General features: G+C 41.2%; 1 protein-coding gene and 1 non-coding gene across 2 annotated transcripts; one reads left to right on the forward strand and one right to left on the reverse strand.

Moving 5' to 3' along the window:
• Positions 1 to 1098: 1098 nt before the first annotated feature.
• LOC112742713 (uncharacterized) lies at positions 1099 to 3030 on the forward strand. Its single transcript, XM_025791947.1, has one exon. The coding sequence runs from the start codon at positions 1099 to 1101 to the stop codon at positions 3028 to 3030; it is 1932 nt and encodes a 643-aa protein (XP_025647732.1).
• A 9084-nt stretch (positions 3031 to 12114) lies between these two features.
• LOC112745450 (small nucleolar RNA R71) lies at positions 12115 to 12222 on the reverse strand. Its single transcript, XR_003173379.1, has one exon. It is a non-coding gene; the product is annotated as a small nucleolar RNA R71 (small nucleolar RNA).
• Between the last annotated feature and the right edge of the window lie 4360 nt (positions 12223 to 16582).

Raw genomic sequence — 16582 nt, forward strand, 5'->3', positions numbered from 1 at the left:
GGAGCTTCACGTCCTCCTTTAATAAGCTTCATTTACATAAAAAGCCATTACAATGAGAATTTCTATTTTAATAGGACATAAATTAAATCATTATGGCAAAGATATATCAGATGACTAAAACTCGAATCCACCAACTGGTCCTACTTGCAGAGCACCTTGAGTAAAAGCATCCATTAGCCTTGGTCGATCCCCTAACCATGAAGTGCAATCCAAAAAATTTGCAATCTGCATAGCACACATATAAAACAGTAAATAATTATTATTTTCTTTTATAGAAAAATATATTATCATAAAGAGAAACAAAAGAGATGAGACATCCTCATATAAATACAAAAATATATTATTAAAATCTAAAGGGATAAGCCATGTACCAATGTTAGATTATCCTTTTTCATTAGTTAGGAGAAAACACTTAAGTAGGTAGGAGCTTTTCATCATAGGGAAGCCGACATGGTAATTCTTTTAGTTCTTCTTCATAGTATTGTTCTATCCTTTTTTTTTCCTTCTTTCTAAGTCAAATCCTAAAGACATGTTTAAAAATGAATAATAATAATTGATACGTCACCCTTATCCTCGGTTGCGCAAAAAGCTCGGTACATGGGCCAATAAACTCGGTCCCGTATCAATCGCCTGAAATACTCGGCACAAACAGGAGCAGCCTCACCCAGTTGAAAACAAGAGACGTGCTTAGCAAACCTAAAGCACCGAAACAGAATATTCTAACCAACCTACAAACTAGGACTTATCCACAGCAAACGGTCAGAATAAATGCCTATAAAGTCGAGCTAATATCCTCGGCAAAGGGCAGGTTCTATCACTCTCAATCTTCTACTCTTTACTTTAAACTCATTCACTGAGAATCATTACTGACTTGAGCGTCAGAGTATCATGTGCAGGTATTCCCGCCGCGGTGTTTGACCTCGGCCGACGTAAAGCTCTTCCTTCTTGGTGGCGACTTACTCGGAAGCGCTTAAGCTCGGCCTCCCTAGTGTTCGGACGAACCACTTGGCGCCCACCGTGGGGCCGGAGTACATCTAACCCCACTTTTTCCTTCGTTTAGTCTTCTACTCTATTTTGCAGGATTCCCGATCCTCGAACATGGCTGACAAGGAAAGTCCACAACTCTCACAGGATGACCTCCTGGCTCAAATCGCCGAGCTTCAGGCGGAAGTACAAAGAATAGTCGAGCTGTCTACACAGAACAATGGAGAAAGCTCCAAAGGCTCGGCTCAAGGCGCTGCAGACCCTTTAAACATCATCCCGCCAAAGGAGAAGCTCACCCTCGACAACCCCTTCTCAGAGGAGATCACAAATTACCATATGCCAAAAAACTTTACGCTGCTCACCGCACTGGAGCCCTACAAGGGGTTCGACAACCCCCGAGCCCACGTGAAGAAGTTCCAATCAATGATGTTCTTCAACGGCCCTAACAATGAGCCCGTTCTCTGCCGAGCATTCCCCACCTACCTCGATGGTGCTGCGTTACTCTGGTTTTCTAAACTTTCTGCAGGTTCAATTTCCTCCTTTGAGGATCTCGCCAGATCATTCATTGATTATTTTGCTGCATCAAGAGTCTATGTACATGGATCGGACTATCTCGGCACTATCAAACAGGGTCAGCACGAGAGCCTGAAGGACTACATGACCAGATTCGCTGACGCCACTATGGAGATCCAGGACTTAGACCCGGCCGTTCACCTGCACGCTCTCAAGGCCGGCCTCAGGCCCGGCAAATTCCGGGAGACCATTGCCATAACAAAGCCAAAGACGCTAGAGGAATTTCGAGAAAGGGCGGCAGGCCAAATGGAGATCGAAGAACTCCGAGAAGCCCAAAAATTGGACAAACAACCACATCAAAGAGACGAAGAAAGAACTTTCATATCGCCAGGCAGCAGAGACACTAAGAAACTCTCCAAGTCCATGTCGAAATACAACACATACACCAGATTCAATACAAGAAGAGAAAACATCATCAAAGAAATCCTCAACGCCAAAATCATAAAGCCACCAGCTCGAGCAGGGAACTACCAGGACCAAAAGTTCGTAGATAGGACAAAGCATTGTGCCTTCCACCGAAAGTTCGGTTACACCATGAACGACTGCATCGTCGCGAAGGACCTCCTGGAAAGGCTGGCACGCCAAGGGCTCTTGGACCAATATGTCGAGAGCCGGAAGGGCAGAAGAGGAAACTCGGACAGGGTTGAGAACAAGCAAGCAGTGGCCGATGACAACAAAAAAGAGAGGACGACTCCTGATCCACCAAGAGGAGTCATTAGCCACATATCAGAGGCATTCGCAGGTGGATGTGAAACAAGCTCGGCCAAGAAGCGAAGCTACAGGACGATGCTAGCAATCAAAGGAACCATACAACCAAAGAAGGACAAAGATCCAGACGTCACAATATCCTTCAACCAAGCAGACTTCAGATCGGCAAGCCCTAACCTCGACGACCCCGTGGTAATCTCCATCCAGGTCGAAGAACTGTTGGTAAGAAAAACGTTGTTGGACCCAGGTAGTAGCACTGATGTTTTATTTTATTCTACCTTTATAAAAATGAAATTATCAGAAAAACTGATACAACCCTCCTCGGGAGAGCTAATTGGGTTCTCTGGAGAGAGAGTCCCCATAATGGGACACATATGGCTAAAGACCACAATGGGAGAAATCCCTATGTCAAAATCAATTGATATTCAATACCTAATAGTAAACTGTTACAGCCCTTACAATATTATAATTGGGAGACCCGCCCTGAATATATTCAGAGCAGTGGTGTCCACATTACACCTGTGTGTCAAGTTTCCAGTGCAGGAAAACAAGATAGCTACGCTGTACGCCGATCATCAAGAAGCTCGGCAGTGCTACAACGCTAGTCTAAAACTAGTCCAAACAAAACAAGAAGCTCAGCCTCAGGTTCAAGCAATCCACACTTCTACCGACACAGCAACACTAGCTGACCTAGACCCAAGGGAAGATTTTGGCGAAAGACCGGCCAATGGACAACCTTCAACAAATAACACTAACAGCAGATGACAAACAATACACATATATCGGAGAAGCATTAGAAAGGGAAGACCGAGCAAGACTCATACACATACTGCGTAAGAACGCCGACCTTTTCGCGTGGACACCAAATGACATGCCCGGAATAAACCCAGAAGTCATCTGCCACAAGTTAGCAATTGATAAAACAGTCCGACCAGTTGCACAGAAGAAAAGTAACCTCGGAGAGGAGAAAAAACGAGCAGCACTCGAAGAAACCCAGAAGCTCCTCAACGCAGGTTTCATCAGAGAAATTCGCTTTACCACATGGTTGTCCAACGTGGTAATGGTAAGGAAGAGCTCAGGTAAATGGCGCATGTGCGTCGACTTTACAAACTTAAACAAAGCTTGCCCTAAAGATGCATATCCATTGCCTTGCATTGATAAATTAGTTGATAACGCCTCTGGTTTCAAAGCTTTGAGTTTTATGGATGCATACTTTGGTTATAACCAGATTCTAATGCACCCAGAAGACCAAAGCAAAACCGCTTTTATAACAGAACATGGAAACTTTTGTTATAAGGTAATGCCCTTTGGCTTAAAGAATGTAGGTGCGACATATCAAAGGCTAATGGACAAAGTTTTCCAATAGCAGATAGGTCGCAATATGGAGGTCTATGTAGACGATATGGTAGCAAAAATACCTATGCAGGGGTCACACAAGGACGACTTAGCAGAAATCTTCAAACAACTCCGAACATATAACATGAGACTTAATCCGGACAAATGTGATTTCGGCGTACAAGGAGGGAAGTTCCTTGGGTTCATGTTAACATCGCGAGGCATCGAAGCCAACCCAGAAAAATGCAAAGCCGTGCTGAACATGACAAGCCCAAAGACAGTAAAAGAAGTCCAGCAACTTGCAGGGCGAATAGCTGCCTTATCACGTTTCCTACCTGCAGTGGCAAACCGATCTTATCATTTTTTCCAGACATTCTCTAAAGGCAAGAAGTTCACATGGACAGACGAACGTGAGAACTCTTTTACCGAACTCAAACAGCTCCTAACATCACCACCAATCCTCCAAAGACCAGAGACAGGTAAACCATTGTGTTTATATCTATCAGTATCTAACCACGCTATAAGCTCGGTATTAGTAACAGAAACAGGAAGAAAGCAAAATCCAGTATACTTCATCAGTAGGGTGCTACAACCAACAGAAACAAGGTACCCGAAGATAGAACAATTGGCACTAGCACTAATCACCATGGCAAGAAGACTGCGGCACTACTTCCAGAGCCACACAATCATAGTACGAACAGACCAACCGCTAAGGCAGATATTAACCAGACCCGAGCTCGCTGGCAGATTAATAAAATGGTCGATCAAGCTCTCCGAGTTCGATATTCAGTACGAATCAAGGAAAACACTGAAGTCACAGGTGCTAGCCGACTTTATATCGGAGATGACTAATGACACACAAAATACAGAGGTCAGTTGGAGCATGCATGTGGATGGAGCGTCGAACAAAGAAGGCAGTGGAGCAGGGATACTATTGATGGAAGGAAACAAAGTGGTGGCCGAGCAGTCACTGCGGTTCCGCTTCAACGCAAGCAATAATCAGGTGGAATATGAGGCCTTACTCGCTGGACTGAAGCTCGCCCTACAACTACAAATACCCCGAATAACAGTTTACTGCGACTTTTCATTAGTGGTACATCAAATAAAAGGTGAATTCCAGGTAAAAGATCCTTTGTTAGAGAAATATTGGCTCATAACAAAAGATCTTATTTCAAAATTTAACAAATTTGACATTATTCATGTAAACCGAGAATAAAACACCAGGGCCGATGAGTTATCTAAGTTAGCCATAACTCGGCAAGCCGAAAACACATCGGCGCTATCCTAGCTAACACTTGACAAACCGAGTTTTGAGAAGGATACAATTCTGAGTATTGCACAGGTCCCAGATTGGCGAACACCTTTTCTCGACTACATCAACACAGGCACCATGCCAAATAATGAACCGAACTTGCCACTCTTCCGAAGAAGAGCAAGCTTCTATACAGTGCTCGGAAACACTCTGTACAGACGAGGACACTCCCAACTACTCCTAAAATGCATCAGCAAGGAGGAGGCCGAGGATGTCATGGCTGAAACACATGAAGGAGTCTGCGGCAACCATATCGGTGGCCAAGCATTAGAAACAAAGATTCTGCGAACAGGATATTATTGGCCGACGATAAAACGGGACTGCATCTCCAAAGTCAAGGCATGTGATAATTGTCAAAAGCACGCCACCCTCTCAGAGACCCCGACCGAGGAGCTCCATACCATAGAGGTAAGCTGGCCTTTCGATAGGTGGGGATTGGATATCCTCGGACCTTTCCCGAAAGTGCCAGGCCAGGTAAAGTTCCTCTTAGTGTCAATAGACTATTTCTCTAAGTGGATAGAACCACAACCACTAGCGCATATCACAGCAGAAAAAGTGTGCTCCTTTTTATGGAAAAATATCATATGCAGGTTCGGTATCCCAAGAGAGATAATCTCGGATAACAGGAGACAATTTACAGATCATAAGCTCGCTGCCTTTCTAACGAATTTTAACATCAAACATCACTTCAGCTCAGTAGAGCACCCGCAAACTAACGGACAAGTTGAATCAGCTAACAGAATTATCTTGCAGGGATTAAAGAAAAAGCTCGGCGAAGCCAAAGGAGAGTGGGCTGACCTCATTCCAGAAATTCTATGGAGTTACAATACCAGCATTCAATCTGCCACAGGAGAAACTCCCTTCAAGCTGGTATATGGCACAGAAGCACTCATCCCAGTAGAGGTCAGCATCCCAACATTAAGAACCGAGCTCTATGATCAATCGAACAATCTACAAGCTTGGACAGCCGAGTTGGATCTTGTAGAAGAAGAAAGAGACATTTCAGCCATAAAACAGTGAGCCAGAAAACAATACCTAGAGCGAAGACACAACAAAAGAGTAGTTCACAGGACTTTCAACAATGGAGACCTCGTACTCAAACAAATAGAAGAAGCTCGGAAACCTCCAGCACATGGCAAATTAGCAGTAAATTGGGAAAGACCTTTCCGAGTTCTTCAAAATCTCGGAAAGGGGGCTTACAAACTAGAAACCCTTAAAGGAGATCAACTTCCAGGAACATGGAACGTCTCCTCCCTAAGGGAATATCAGTCATGATACAGTCTGTAAATCCGCGAATGATGGTACTCTTTTTCCCCTCCGAAGGTTTTCTCCCAAAACACATGGGTTTTACTCGGAGAGGGTTTTAACGAGGCCGGACGCCACAAATCATCACGCCAATATACCTTACATTACAAATCAAGACATTTTTTTACATTGGCCATTACCATATATTCCAATAAACGAACATTTAAAATTAATCCGAGCTTCATACTCGGAAATCAACGTGCGCATTCCGAGCATAATACTCGGAGAAGTACAAACAAATACGACAAACATCGAGTTATTTAAGCAAATCTTAAGGGCTCATTCAAACACAAACCCTATATTAGAGCTTCTGCTCTCCTTATTAACAATTCAATCAAACAAAGAATGGCTTCAGCCATCTTCAGTGCACACACGCAGTCGTTTTCACATAACGATACACCATTATAACTTATCCAAAATATCAGATTTCATTAATCAACATAAGTCATTTTCAAACCGAGCTATATACTCGGTACCCAAAATATTACTGCCACATACAAATACTCGGAAACTGTTCAAGACAAAACAGCCACAAGATTCAAACTTACTACAAATATACAGAATAAACAAAACAAATCCTAACAAAGCCTAGTCTGCCTTATCACCCATGCTAGATCCCTCACTCTCACTTCATGCAACACCCTCATCTTCCACGAGTTCGCCATTCACAACTACCTTCATAACGTCAAGCTTTGAAGGATCAGCTTCCGGATATAGCACCTTGACCTGGGAAACAGCACTGTCAAACCCTTGAGCAAAAGCCTCATAAACCCCGCCTTCCAATTCTTTGATCCGAGCAGAAAGCTGATCATTCTTGGATTCCACGACCTTTAATTTTTCAGACGAAACCTTCTGAAGCTTCCTCTTATCAGCCATTTCCAAATCTTTCTTCTCCATGGAAGCAGAGAGCTCGGCAATCTTTTGATCTTTCTCCTGGATGATCCCAGACAGCTCTTCCACCCGAGAAGCTTCCTTCTCCTCCTGATCCAAGGCAAGCTCCTGTGCGCGGCCAATAGCAACGATCCGAGCACCAATCACCTACAAATAAGTAAAACAGGTAAATAAGTGACACCAACCAAAATTCACAAGAACAATAAAATAACCTATACCTGAAGAAATCGGCTGACACCTGCTCGGCCAACCTCATCAATCATCTTCATATCATCCAGAAAACAGCAGAGTTCATCAGCCATAGTGCCAAACGGATACAACTTCGCCCACAGAGATCGGGCATGCATATTCTGATCGTACCCATGGAGCCTTTTCTGTGACTCAAACGCAGACTCAACCATTTGCAGTATCATGGACGACTCTCCCTTGCCCTCTAAAACCTTGGCAAGACTGTCTTGACCTTGCCCTCTTTTCCACTTCTGCTTCCGCCCAGGACCATACTGGACCAAGGCAGCAGGACCTTTCCCAACATTCGACGACACCTCTTTCTCACCTTTCTTTCGTTGATTAAAGAAAGACTTCAAGCCAGCAGTAGTGATCGCAGGAGCCTTCTCGACTGAAAGGTTACAAGCTAAAAAGTCAGGATCAACATATCAAAGCATGAAGAAAATAAACAGGATAAATCAATTTACCTATGTGATCATACACTGCATGTCTATCGGTATCCCATTTCAACATCTCAGCAACCGACAACAAACACTTCGAGCCTAGAGACTTAAATAAAAAATCCATTATAACATCATCCTCAACAAGCTGATGAGCGGATAATTTATACGCTTTTTGACATTGTTTTTAGTATGTTTTTAGTAGGATCTAGTTACTTTTAGGGATGTTTTCATTAGTTTTTATGTTAAATTCACATTTCTGGACTTTACTATGAGTTTGTGTGTTTTTCTGTGATTTCAGGTATTTTCTGGCTGAAATTGAGGGACTTGAGCAGAAATCAGATTCAGAGGTTGAAGAAGGACTGCTGATGCTGTTGGATTCTGACCTCCTTGCACTCAAAGTCGATTTTCTGGAGCTACAGAACTCGAAATGGCACGCTTCCAATTGTGTTAGAAAGTAGACATCCAGGGCTTTCCAGCAATATATAATAGTCCATACTTTGGTCAAGAATGGATGACGTAAACTTTCAACGCTAGCTTTCTGCCCAAATCTAGCGTCCAGCGCCAGAAAAGGAGCCAAAACCAGAGTTGAACACCCAAACTGGCACAAAAGCTGGCGTTCAACTCCAAGAAGGACCTCTACACGTGCAACACTCAAGCTCAGCCCAAGCACACACCAAGTGGGCCCCGGAAGTGGATTTATGCATCAATTACTTACTCATGTAAACCCTAGTAGCTAGTTTATTATAAATAGGACATTTTACTAGTCTTTTTTGGATCATCCTGGATCCTGGATTGTATTATTGATCCTGTGATCATGTTTTGGGGGCTGGCCATTCGGCCATGCCTGGACCTTTCACTTATGTATTTTCAACGGTAGAGTTTCTACACTCCATAGATTAAGGTGTGGAGCTTTGCTGTTCCTCAAAGATTAATGCAAAGTACTACTATTTTCTATTCAATTCATCTTGTTTCGCTTCTAAGATATTAATTCGTACTTCAATATGAATGTGATGAACGTGACAATCATCATCATTCCCTATGAACGCGTGCATGACAACCACTTCCGTTCTACCTTAGACTGAATGGGTATCTCTTAGATCTCCTAACCAGAATCTTCGTGGCGTAAGCTAGAATAATGGCGGCATTCAAGAGAATCCGGAAGGTCTAAACCTTGTCTGTGGTATTCCGAGTAGGATTCAATGAATGAATGACTGTGACGAGCTCCAAACTCGCGATTGTAGGGCGTTAGTGACAGACACAAAAGGATAGTAAATCCTATTCCAGCATGATCGAGAACCGACAGATGAATAGCCGTGCCGTGACAGGGTGCGTTGACCATTTTCACTGAGAGGATAAGATGAAGCCATTGACAAGGGTGATGCCTCCAGACGATTAGCCGTGCCGTGACAGGGCATTGGATCATTTTCCCGAGAGATGACCGAAAGTAGCCATTGACAGTGGTGATGTATCACTTAAAGCCAGCCATGGAAAGGAGTAAGACTGATTGGATGAAGATAGCAGGAAAGCAGAGGTTCAGAGGAACGAAAGCATCTCTATTCGCTTATCTGAAATTCTCACCAATGAATTACATAAGTATTTCTATCCCTATTCTATTAATTATTATTCGAAAACACCATTATCAATTTATATCTGCCTAACTGAGATTTGCAAGGTGACCATAGCTTGCTTCATACCAACAATCTCCGTGGGATTCGACCCTTTCTCACGTAAGGTATTACTTGGACGACCCAGTGCGCTTGCTGGTTAGTTACACGGAGTTGTGAACCATGGTCTTGGCATCATGTTTTTGGCGCCATTTCCAGGGAAAGAAAGAGCAATGAATTTTACATAATTAAAGTGTAATCATGATTCCGCGTACCAAGTTTTTGGCGCCGTTGCCGGGGATTGTTCGAGTTTGGACAACTGACGGTTCATCTTGTTACTCAGATTAGGTAACTTTCTTTTCGTTCTCTTTTCAAAAATTTTTTCAAAAATATTTCAAAAATTTCTCATCTGTTTTCGAAAAAATAAAAATGTTTTTAAAAAAAATTTATTTTTATTCAAAATTTTTAAGAATGAATTCTAGTGTTTCATGAAGCATGTGAAGCCTGGCTGGCTGTAAAGCCATGTCTAAATTCTTTTGGACTGAGGCTTCCAACCATCAGCTGTTATACGACTGTAGGGTATGTCAGGCATGTCATGTCTGAATTACATGCTGAAGCTTGGCTGGCCATTGGCCATGTCTAGTGTTTTGGACCGGAGCTTTCATTGAAAGCTTGGCTGGCTAGTGAGCCATGTCTAATTCCTGGACTGAAGCTTTAGACTAGGAATGCAAGATTCCTGGAATTCATATTAAAAATTTTGGAATCCTTATTTTTCTTTTTCATATATATTTCGAAATAAAAATCCAAAAAAATTAGAAAATCATAAAAATCAAAAATATTTTTGTGTTTCTTGTTTGAGTCATGAGTTATGTTATAAGTTTGGTGTCAATTGCATGTGCATCTTGTATTTTTCGAAAATTCATGCATTCATGGTGTTCTTCATGATCTTCAAGTTGTTCTTGGTAAGTCTTCTTGCTTGATCTTTGCATTTGCATGTTTTGTGTCTTTTCTTGTTTTTCATATGCATTCTTGAATTCTTAGTGTCTAAGCATTAAAGAATTCTAAGTTTGGTATCTTGCATGTTTCCTTTGCATTAAAAAATTTTCAAAATTGTGTCTATGATGTTCATCTTGACATTCATAGTGTTCTTGGTGTTCATCTTGACATTCATAGCATTCTTGCATGCATCACATGTTTTGATCTAAAAATTTCATGCATTGCATCTCTTTAGTGTTTTTCTCTCTCATCATAAAAATTTCAAAAAATAAAAAAAAATATATCTTTCCCATTTTCTCTCATCAAATTCGAAAATTTGGATTGACTTTTTCAAAAATTTTTAAAATCAAATTGTTTCTCATGAGTCAAATCAAATTTTCAATTTGAAAATCTTATCTTTTTCAAAATCTTTTTCAAAAAATCAAATCTTTTTCAAAATTCTTAGTTATTTTCGAAAATTCCAAAAATATTTTTCAAAAATCTTTTTCTTATCTTTATCACATAATTTTCGAAAATAACATAAACAATTAATGTTTTGATTCAAAAATTTCAAGTTTGTTACTTTCTTGTTAAGAAAGATTCAAACTTTAAGTTCTAGAATCATATCTTATGATTTCTTGTGAATCAAGTCATTAATTGTGATTTTAAAAATCAAATCTTTTTTTTTTCAAAAACTAATTTCTATCATATCTTTTCAAAAATATCTTCTTATCTCACCTTTTCCAAAAATTTGATTTCAAAATATCTTTTCTAACTTCCTAACTTCTTATCTTTTCAAAATTTGTTTTAACTAACTAACTAACTTTTTGTTTGTTTCTTATCTTTTTCAAAACTACCTAACTAACTCTCTCTCTCTCTAATTTTCGAAAATATCTTCTTCCTTTTTCAAAAATTTCTTTTTAATTAACTAATTATTTTTATTTTTTATTTCAAAATTTTTTGAAAAATACTAACCTTTTTCAAAAACTATTTTCGAAAATCACTAACTCTTTTTCAAAAATTATTTTCGAAAATTCTCCCTCTCCCATCTTATTCTATTTATTCATCTCATCTCACATCTCTGCCCTCCTCACAGTTGTGTTTCTTCCATTATATTACATTCTTTGTCTCCCCCTCTTCTTCTACTCACACAGGGATCCCTATACTGTGGTATAAAGGATCCATATTATTATTATTATTTTTTCTGTGCCCTCTTCTTTGTCATATGAGCAGGAGCAAGGACAAGAATATTCTTGTTGAAGCAGATCCGGAACCTGAAAGGACTCTGAAGAGAAAATTAAGAGAAGCTAAATTACAACAATCCAGAAATAACCTTTCAGAAATTTTCGAACAGGAAGAGGAGATGGCAGCCGAAAATAATAATAATGTAAGGAAGATGCTTGGTGACTTTACTGCACCTAATTCCAATTTACATGGAAGAAGCATCTCCATTCCTGCCATTGGAGCAAACAACTTTGAGCTGAAACCTCAATTAGTTTCTCTGATGCAGCAGAACTGCAAGTTTCATGGACTTCCATCTGAAGATCCTTTTCAGTTCTTAACTGAATTCTTGCAGATATGTGATACTGTTAAGACTAATGGAGTAGATCCTGAAGTCTACAGGCTCATGCTTTTCCCTTTTTCTGTAAGAGACAGAGCTAGATTATGGTTGGATTCTCAACCCAAAGACAGCCTGAACTCTTGGGATAAGCTGGTCACGGCTTTCTTAGCCAAGTACTTTCCTCCTCAAAAGCTGAGCAAGCTTAGAGCTGATGTTCAAACCTTCAGACAGAAAGAAGGTGAATCCCTCTATGAAGCTTGGGAAAGATACAAACAGTTGACCAAAAAGTGTCCTTCTGACATGCTTTCAGAATGGACGATCCTGGATATATTCTATGATGGTTTATCTGAGCTATCAAAGATGTCACTGGACACTTCTGCAGGTGGATCCATTCACCTAAAGAAAACGCCTGCAGAAGCTCAAGAACTCATTGACATGGTTGCCAACAACCAGTTCATGTACACTTCTGAAAGGAATCCTGTGAGCAATGGGACGCCTATGAAGAAGAGAGTTCTTGAAGTTGATACTCTGAATGCCATGTTGGCTCAGAATAAAATATTGACTCAGCAAGTCAATATGATCTCTCAGAGTCTGCATGGAATGCAAGCTGCATCCAACAGTACTCAAGAGGCATCTTCTGAAGAAGAAGCTTATGATCCTGAAAACCCTGCAATAGCAGAGGTAAATTATTTAGGTGAACCTTATGGAAACACCTATAACTCATCATGGAGAAATCATCCAAATTTCTCATGGAAGGATCAAAAGCCTCAACAAGGCTTTAATAATGGTGGAAGAAACATGTTTAGCAATAATAAACCTTTTCCGTCATCCACTCAGCAACAGACAGAGAACTCTGAACAAAATACTTCTAATTTGGCAAACTTAGTCTCTGATCTGTCTAAGGCTACTGTAAGTTTCATGAATGAAACAAGATCTTCCATTAGAAATTTGGAAGCACAAGTGGGCCAGCTGAGTAAAAGGATCACTGAAATCCCTCCCAGTACTCTCCCAAGCAATACAGAAGAGAACCCAAAAGGAGAGTGCAAGGCCATTGACATAAGCACCATGGCCGAACCTACAAGGGGAGTGGAGGACGTGACTCCCAAGGAGGAAGACCTCCTGGGACGTCCAGTGATCAATAAGGTGCTTCCCTCTGAGGAACCAAAGGACTCTGAGGCTCATCTAGAGACCATAGAGATTCCATTGAACCTCCTTATGCCCTTCATGAGCTCTGATGAGTATTCCTCTTCTGAAGAGAATGAGGATGTTACTGAAGAGCAAACTGCCAAGTTTCTTGGTGCAATCATGAAGCTGAATGCCAAATTATTTGGCATTGATACTTGGGAAGTTGAACCTCCCTTGTTCATCAATGAACTAAGTGATCTGGATCAACTGACATTGCCTCAGAAAAGACAGGATCCTGGAAAGTTCATAATACCCTATACCATAGGCACCATGATCTTTAAGGCTCTATGTGACCTTGGTTCAGGAATAAACCTCATGCCCCTCTCTGTAATAGAGAAACTGGGAATCTATGGGGTGCAAGCTGCTAAAATCTCATTAGAGATGGCAGACAGTTCAAGAAAACAGGCTTATGGACAAGTAGAGGACGTGTTAGTAAAGGTTGAAGGCCTTTACATCCCTGCTGATTTCATAGTCCTGGATACTAGAAAGGAAAAGGATGAATCCATCATCCTAGGAAGACCTTTCCTGGCCACAGCAAGAGCTGTGATTGATGTTGACAGAGGTGAAATAGTCCTTCAATGGAATAAGGACTCCCTTGTGTTTAAAACTCAAGGATCTCCCTCTGCAACCATGGAGAGGAAGCAGAAAAAGCTTCTCTCAAAGCAGAGTCAACCAGAGCCCCCACAGTCAAACTCTAAGTTTGGTGTTGGGAGGCCACAACCAAACTCTAAGTTTGGTGTTGAACTCCCATATCCAAACTCTAAGTTTGGTGTTGGAGAGTCTCAACAAAGCTCTGCACATCTGTGAGGCTCCATGAGAGCCCACTGTCAAGCTATTGACATTAAAGAAGCGCTTCTTGGGAGGCAACCCAATTTTTATTTATCTAACTATATTTTTCTTAGTTATGTCTTTGTAGGTTCATGATCATGTGGAGTCACAAAATAAATATAAAAATTGAAAACGGAATAAAAAACAGCAGAAGAAAAATCACACCCTGGAAGAGCATCTGTCTGGCGTTCAGCGCCAGAACAGAGCATGGTTCTGGCGCTGAACGCCCAAAATGGGCAGCTTCTGGGCGCTGAACGCCAGAACAGGCATGGTTCTGGCGTTCAACGCCAGAAATGGCACACAAATGGGCATTGAACGCCCAAAATGGCCACCAACCTGGCGCTGAACGCCCAGAGTTGTGTGCAAAGGCATTTTTACATGCCTAATGGGTGCAGGGATGTAAATCCTTGAACACCTCAGGATCTGTGGACCCCACAGGATCCCCACCTACCTCCACTCACTTCTTCTCAGCACTCTCTTTCACACAACCCCATAAACACTCTTCCCCAAAAACCCTTCACCAATCACCTCAAACTCTCTTCCCCATCACCTCTTCACCACTCACATCCATCCACTCTTCCCCATAAACCTATCTCATAAACTCCACCTACCTTCAAAATTCAAAACCAATTTCCCACCCAAACCCACCCATATGGCCGAAACCTTTCCCCCCTCCCTTCCCTATATAAAGCCCTCTATTCTTCATCAAATTCACACAATACACCCCTCTACACCCTTCTTGGCCGAAACACTTCCCACTCTCCCTCTCCTCCATTTCTTCTTCTTCTTCATCTATTCTTTCTTTTATTGCTTGAGGGCGAGCAAAATTCTAAGTTTGGTGTGGTAAAAGCATAAGCTTTTTGTTTTTCCATTACCATTGATGGCACCTAAGACCGGAGAATCCTCTAGAAAGGGGAAAGGGAAAACAAAAGCTTCCACATCCGAGTCATGGAAGATGGAAAGGTTCATCTCCAAAGCCCATCAAGACCACTTCTATGATGTTGTGGCCAAAAAGAAGGTGATCCCTGAGGTCCCTTTCAAACTCAAAAGAAATGAGTATCCGGAGATCCGACATGAAATTCAAAGAAGAGGTTGGGAAGTTCTAACAAATCCCATCCAACAAGTTGGCATACTAATGGTTCAAGAGTTCTATGCCAATGCATGGATCACCAAGAACCATGATCAAAGTAAGAACCCGGATCCAAAGAACTATGTTACAATAGTTCGGGGGAAATACTTAGATTTTAGTCCGGAGAATGTGAGGTTGGCGTTTAACTTGCCCATGATGCAAGGAGATGAACGCCCCTACACTAGAAGGGTCAACTTTAATCAAAGGTTGGACCAAGTCCTTATGGACATATGTGTAGAAGGAGCTCAATGGAAGATTGACTCCAAAGGCAAGCCGGTTCAACTAAGAAGATTGGACCTCAAGCCTATAGCTAGAGGATGGTTGGAGCTCATTCAATGCTCAATCATTCCCACTAGCAACCGGTCTGAAGTTACTATAGACCGGGCCATCATGATCCATAGCATCATGATTGGAGAAGAGGTGGAAGTTCATGAGATTATACCTCAAGAACTCTACAAGGTGGCTGACAAGTCCTCCACTATGGTAAGGTTAGCCTTTCCTCACCTCATCTGCCACCTATGCAATTCGGCTGGGATTGACATAGAGGGAGATATCCTCATCAAAGAGGACAAGCCCATCACTAAGAAAAAGATGGAGCAAGCAAGAGAGCCCATTCATGGAGCTCAAGAGGCGTATGAAGCTCATCACCATGAGATCCCGGAGATGCCTCAAATGCACTTTCCTCCACAAAACTATTGGGAGCAAATCAACACCTCCCTAGGAGAATTGAGTTCCAATATGGGACAACTAAGGGTGGAACATCAAGAGCACTCCATCATGCTTCATGAAATAAGAGAAGATCAAAAAGCAATGAGGGAGGAGCAACAAAGACAAGGAAGAGACATAGAAGAGCTCAAGGACATCATTGGTTCCTCAAGAAGGAAACGCCACCATCACTAAGGTGGATTCATTCCTTGTTCTTATTTCTTCTATTTTTCGTTTTCTATGTTATGTGCTTATCTATATTTGTGTCTTCATTACATGATCATTAGTAGTTAGTAACTATGTCTTAAAGTTATAAATGTCCTATGAATCCATCACCTCTCTTAAATGAAAAATGTTTTAATTCAAAAGAACAAGAAGTACATGAGTTTCGAATTTATCCTTGAACTTAGTTTAATTATATTGATGTGGTGACAATGCTTCTTGTTTTCTGAATGTATGCTTGAACAGTGCATATGTCTTTTGAAGTTGTTGTTTAAGAATGTTAAATATGTTGGCTCTTGAAAGAATGATGACTAGGAGACATGTTATTTGATAATCTGAAAAATCATAAAAATGATTTTTGAAGCAAGAAAAAGCAGCAAAGAACAAAGCTTGCAGAAAAAAAAATAGGCGAAAAAAAAATAGAAAGAAAAAGAAAAAGCAAGCAGAAAAAGCCAAAAGCTCTTAAAACCAAGAGGCAAGAGCAAAAAGCCAATAACCCTTAAAACCAAAAGGCAAGGGCAATAAAAAAGATCCCAAGGCTTTGAGCATCAGTGGATAGGAGGGCCTAAAAGGAATGAAATCCTGGTCTAAGCGGCT

The sequence above is a fragment of the Arachis hypogaea genome, chromosome 14, assembly GCF_003086295.3.
Source record: "Arachis hypogaea cultivar Tifrunner chromosome 14, arahy.Tifrunner.gnm2.J5K5, whole genome shotgun sequence".
NCBI lineage: Eukaryota > Viridiplantae > Streptophyta > Magnoliopsida > Fabales > Fabaceae > Arachis > Arachis hypogaea.

Bases quoted from the DNA above. Each gene is read 5' to 3' on its own strand.
- LOC112742713 (XM_025791947.1), top strand. From the start codon at position 1,099: ATGGCTGACAAGGAAAGTCCACAACTCTCACAGGATGACCTCCTGGCT.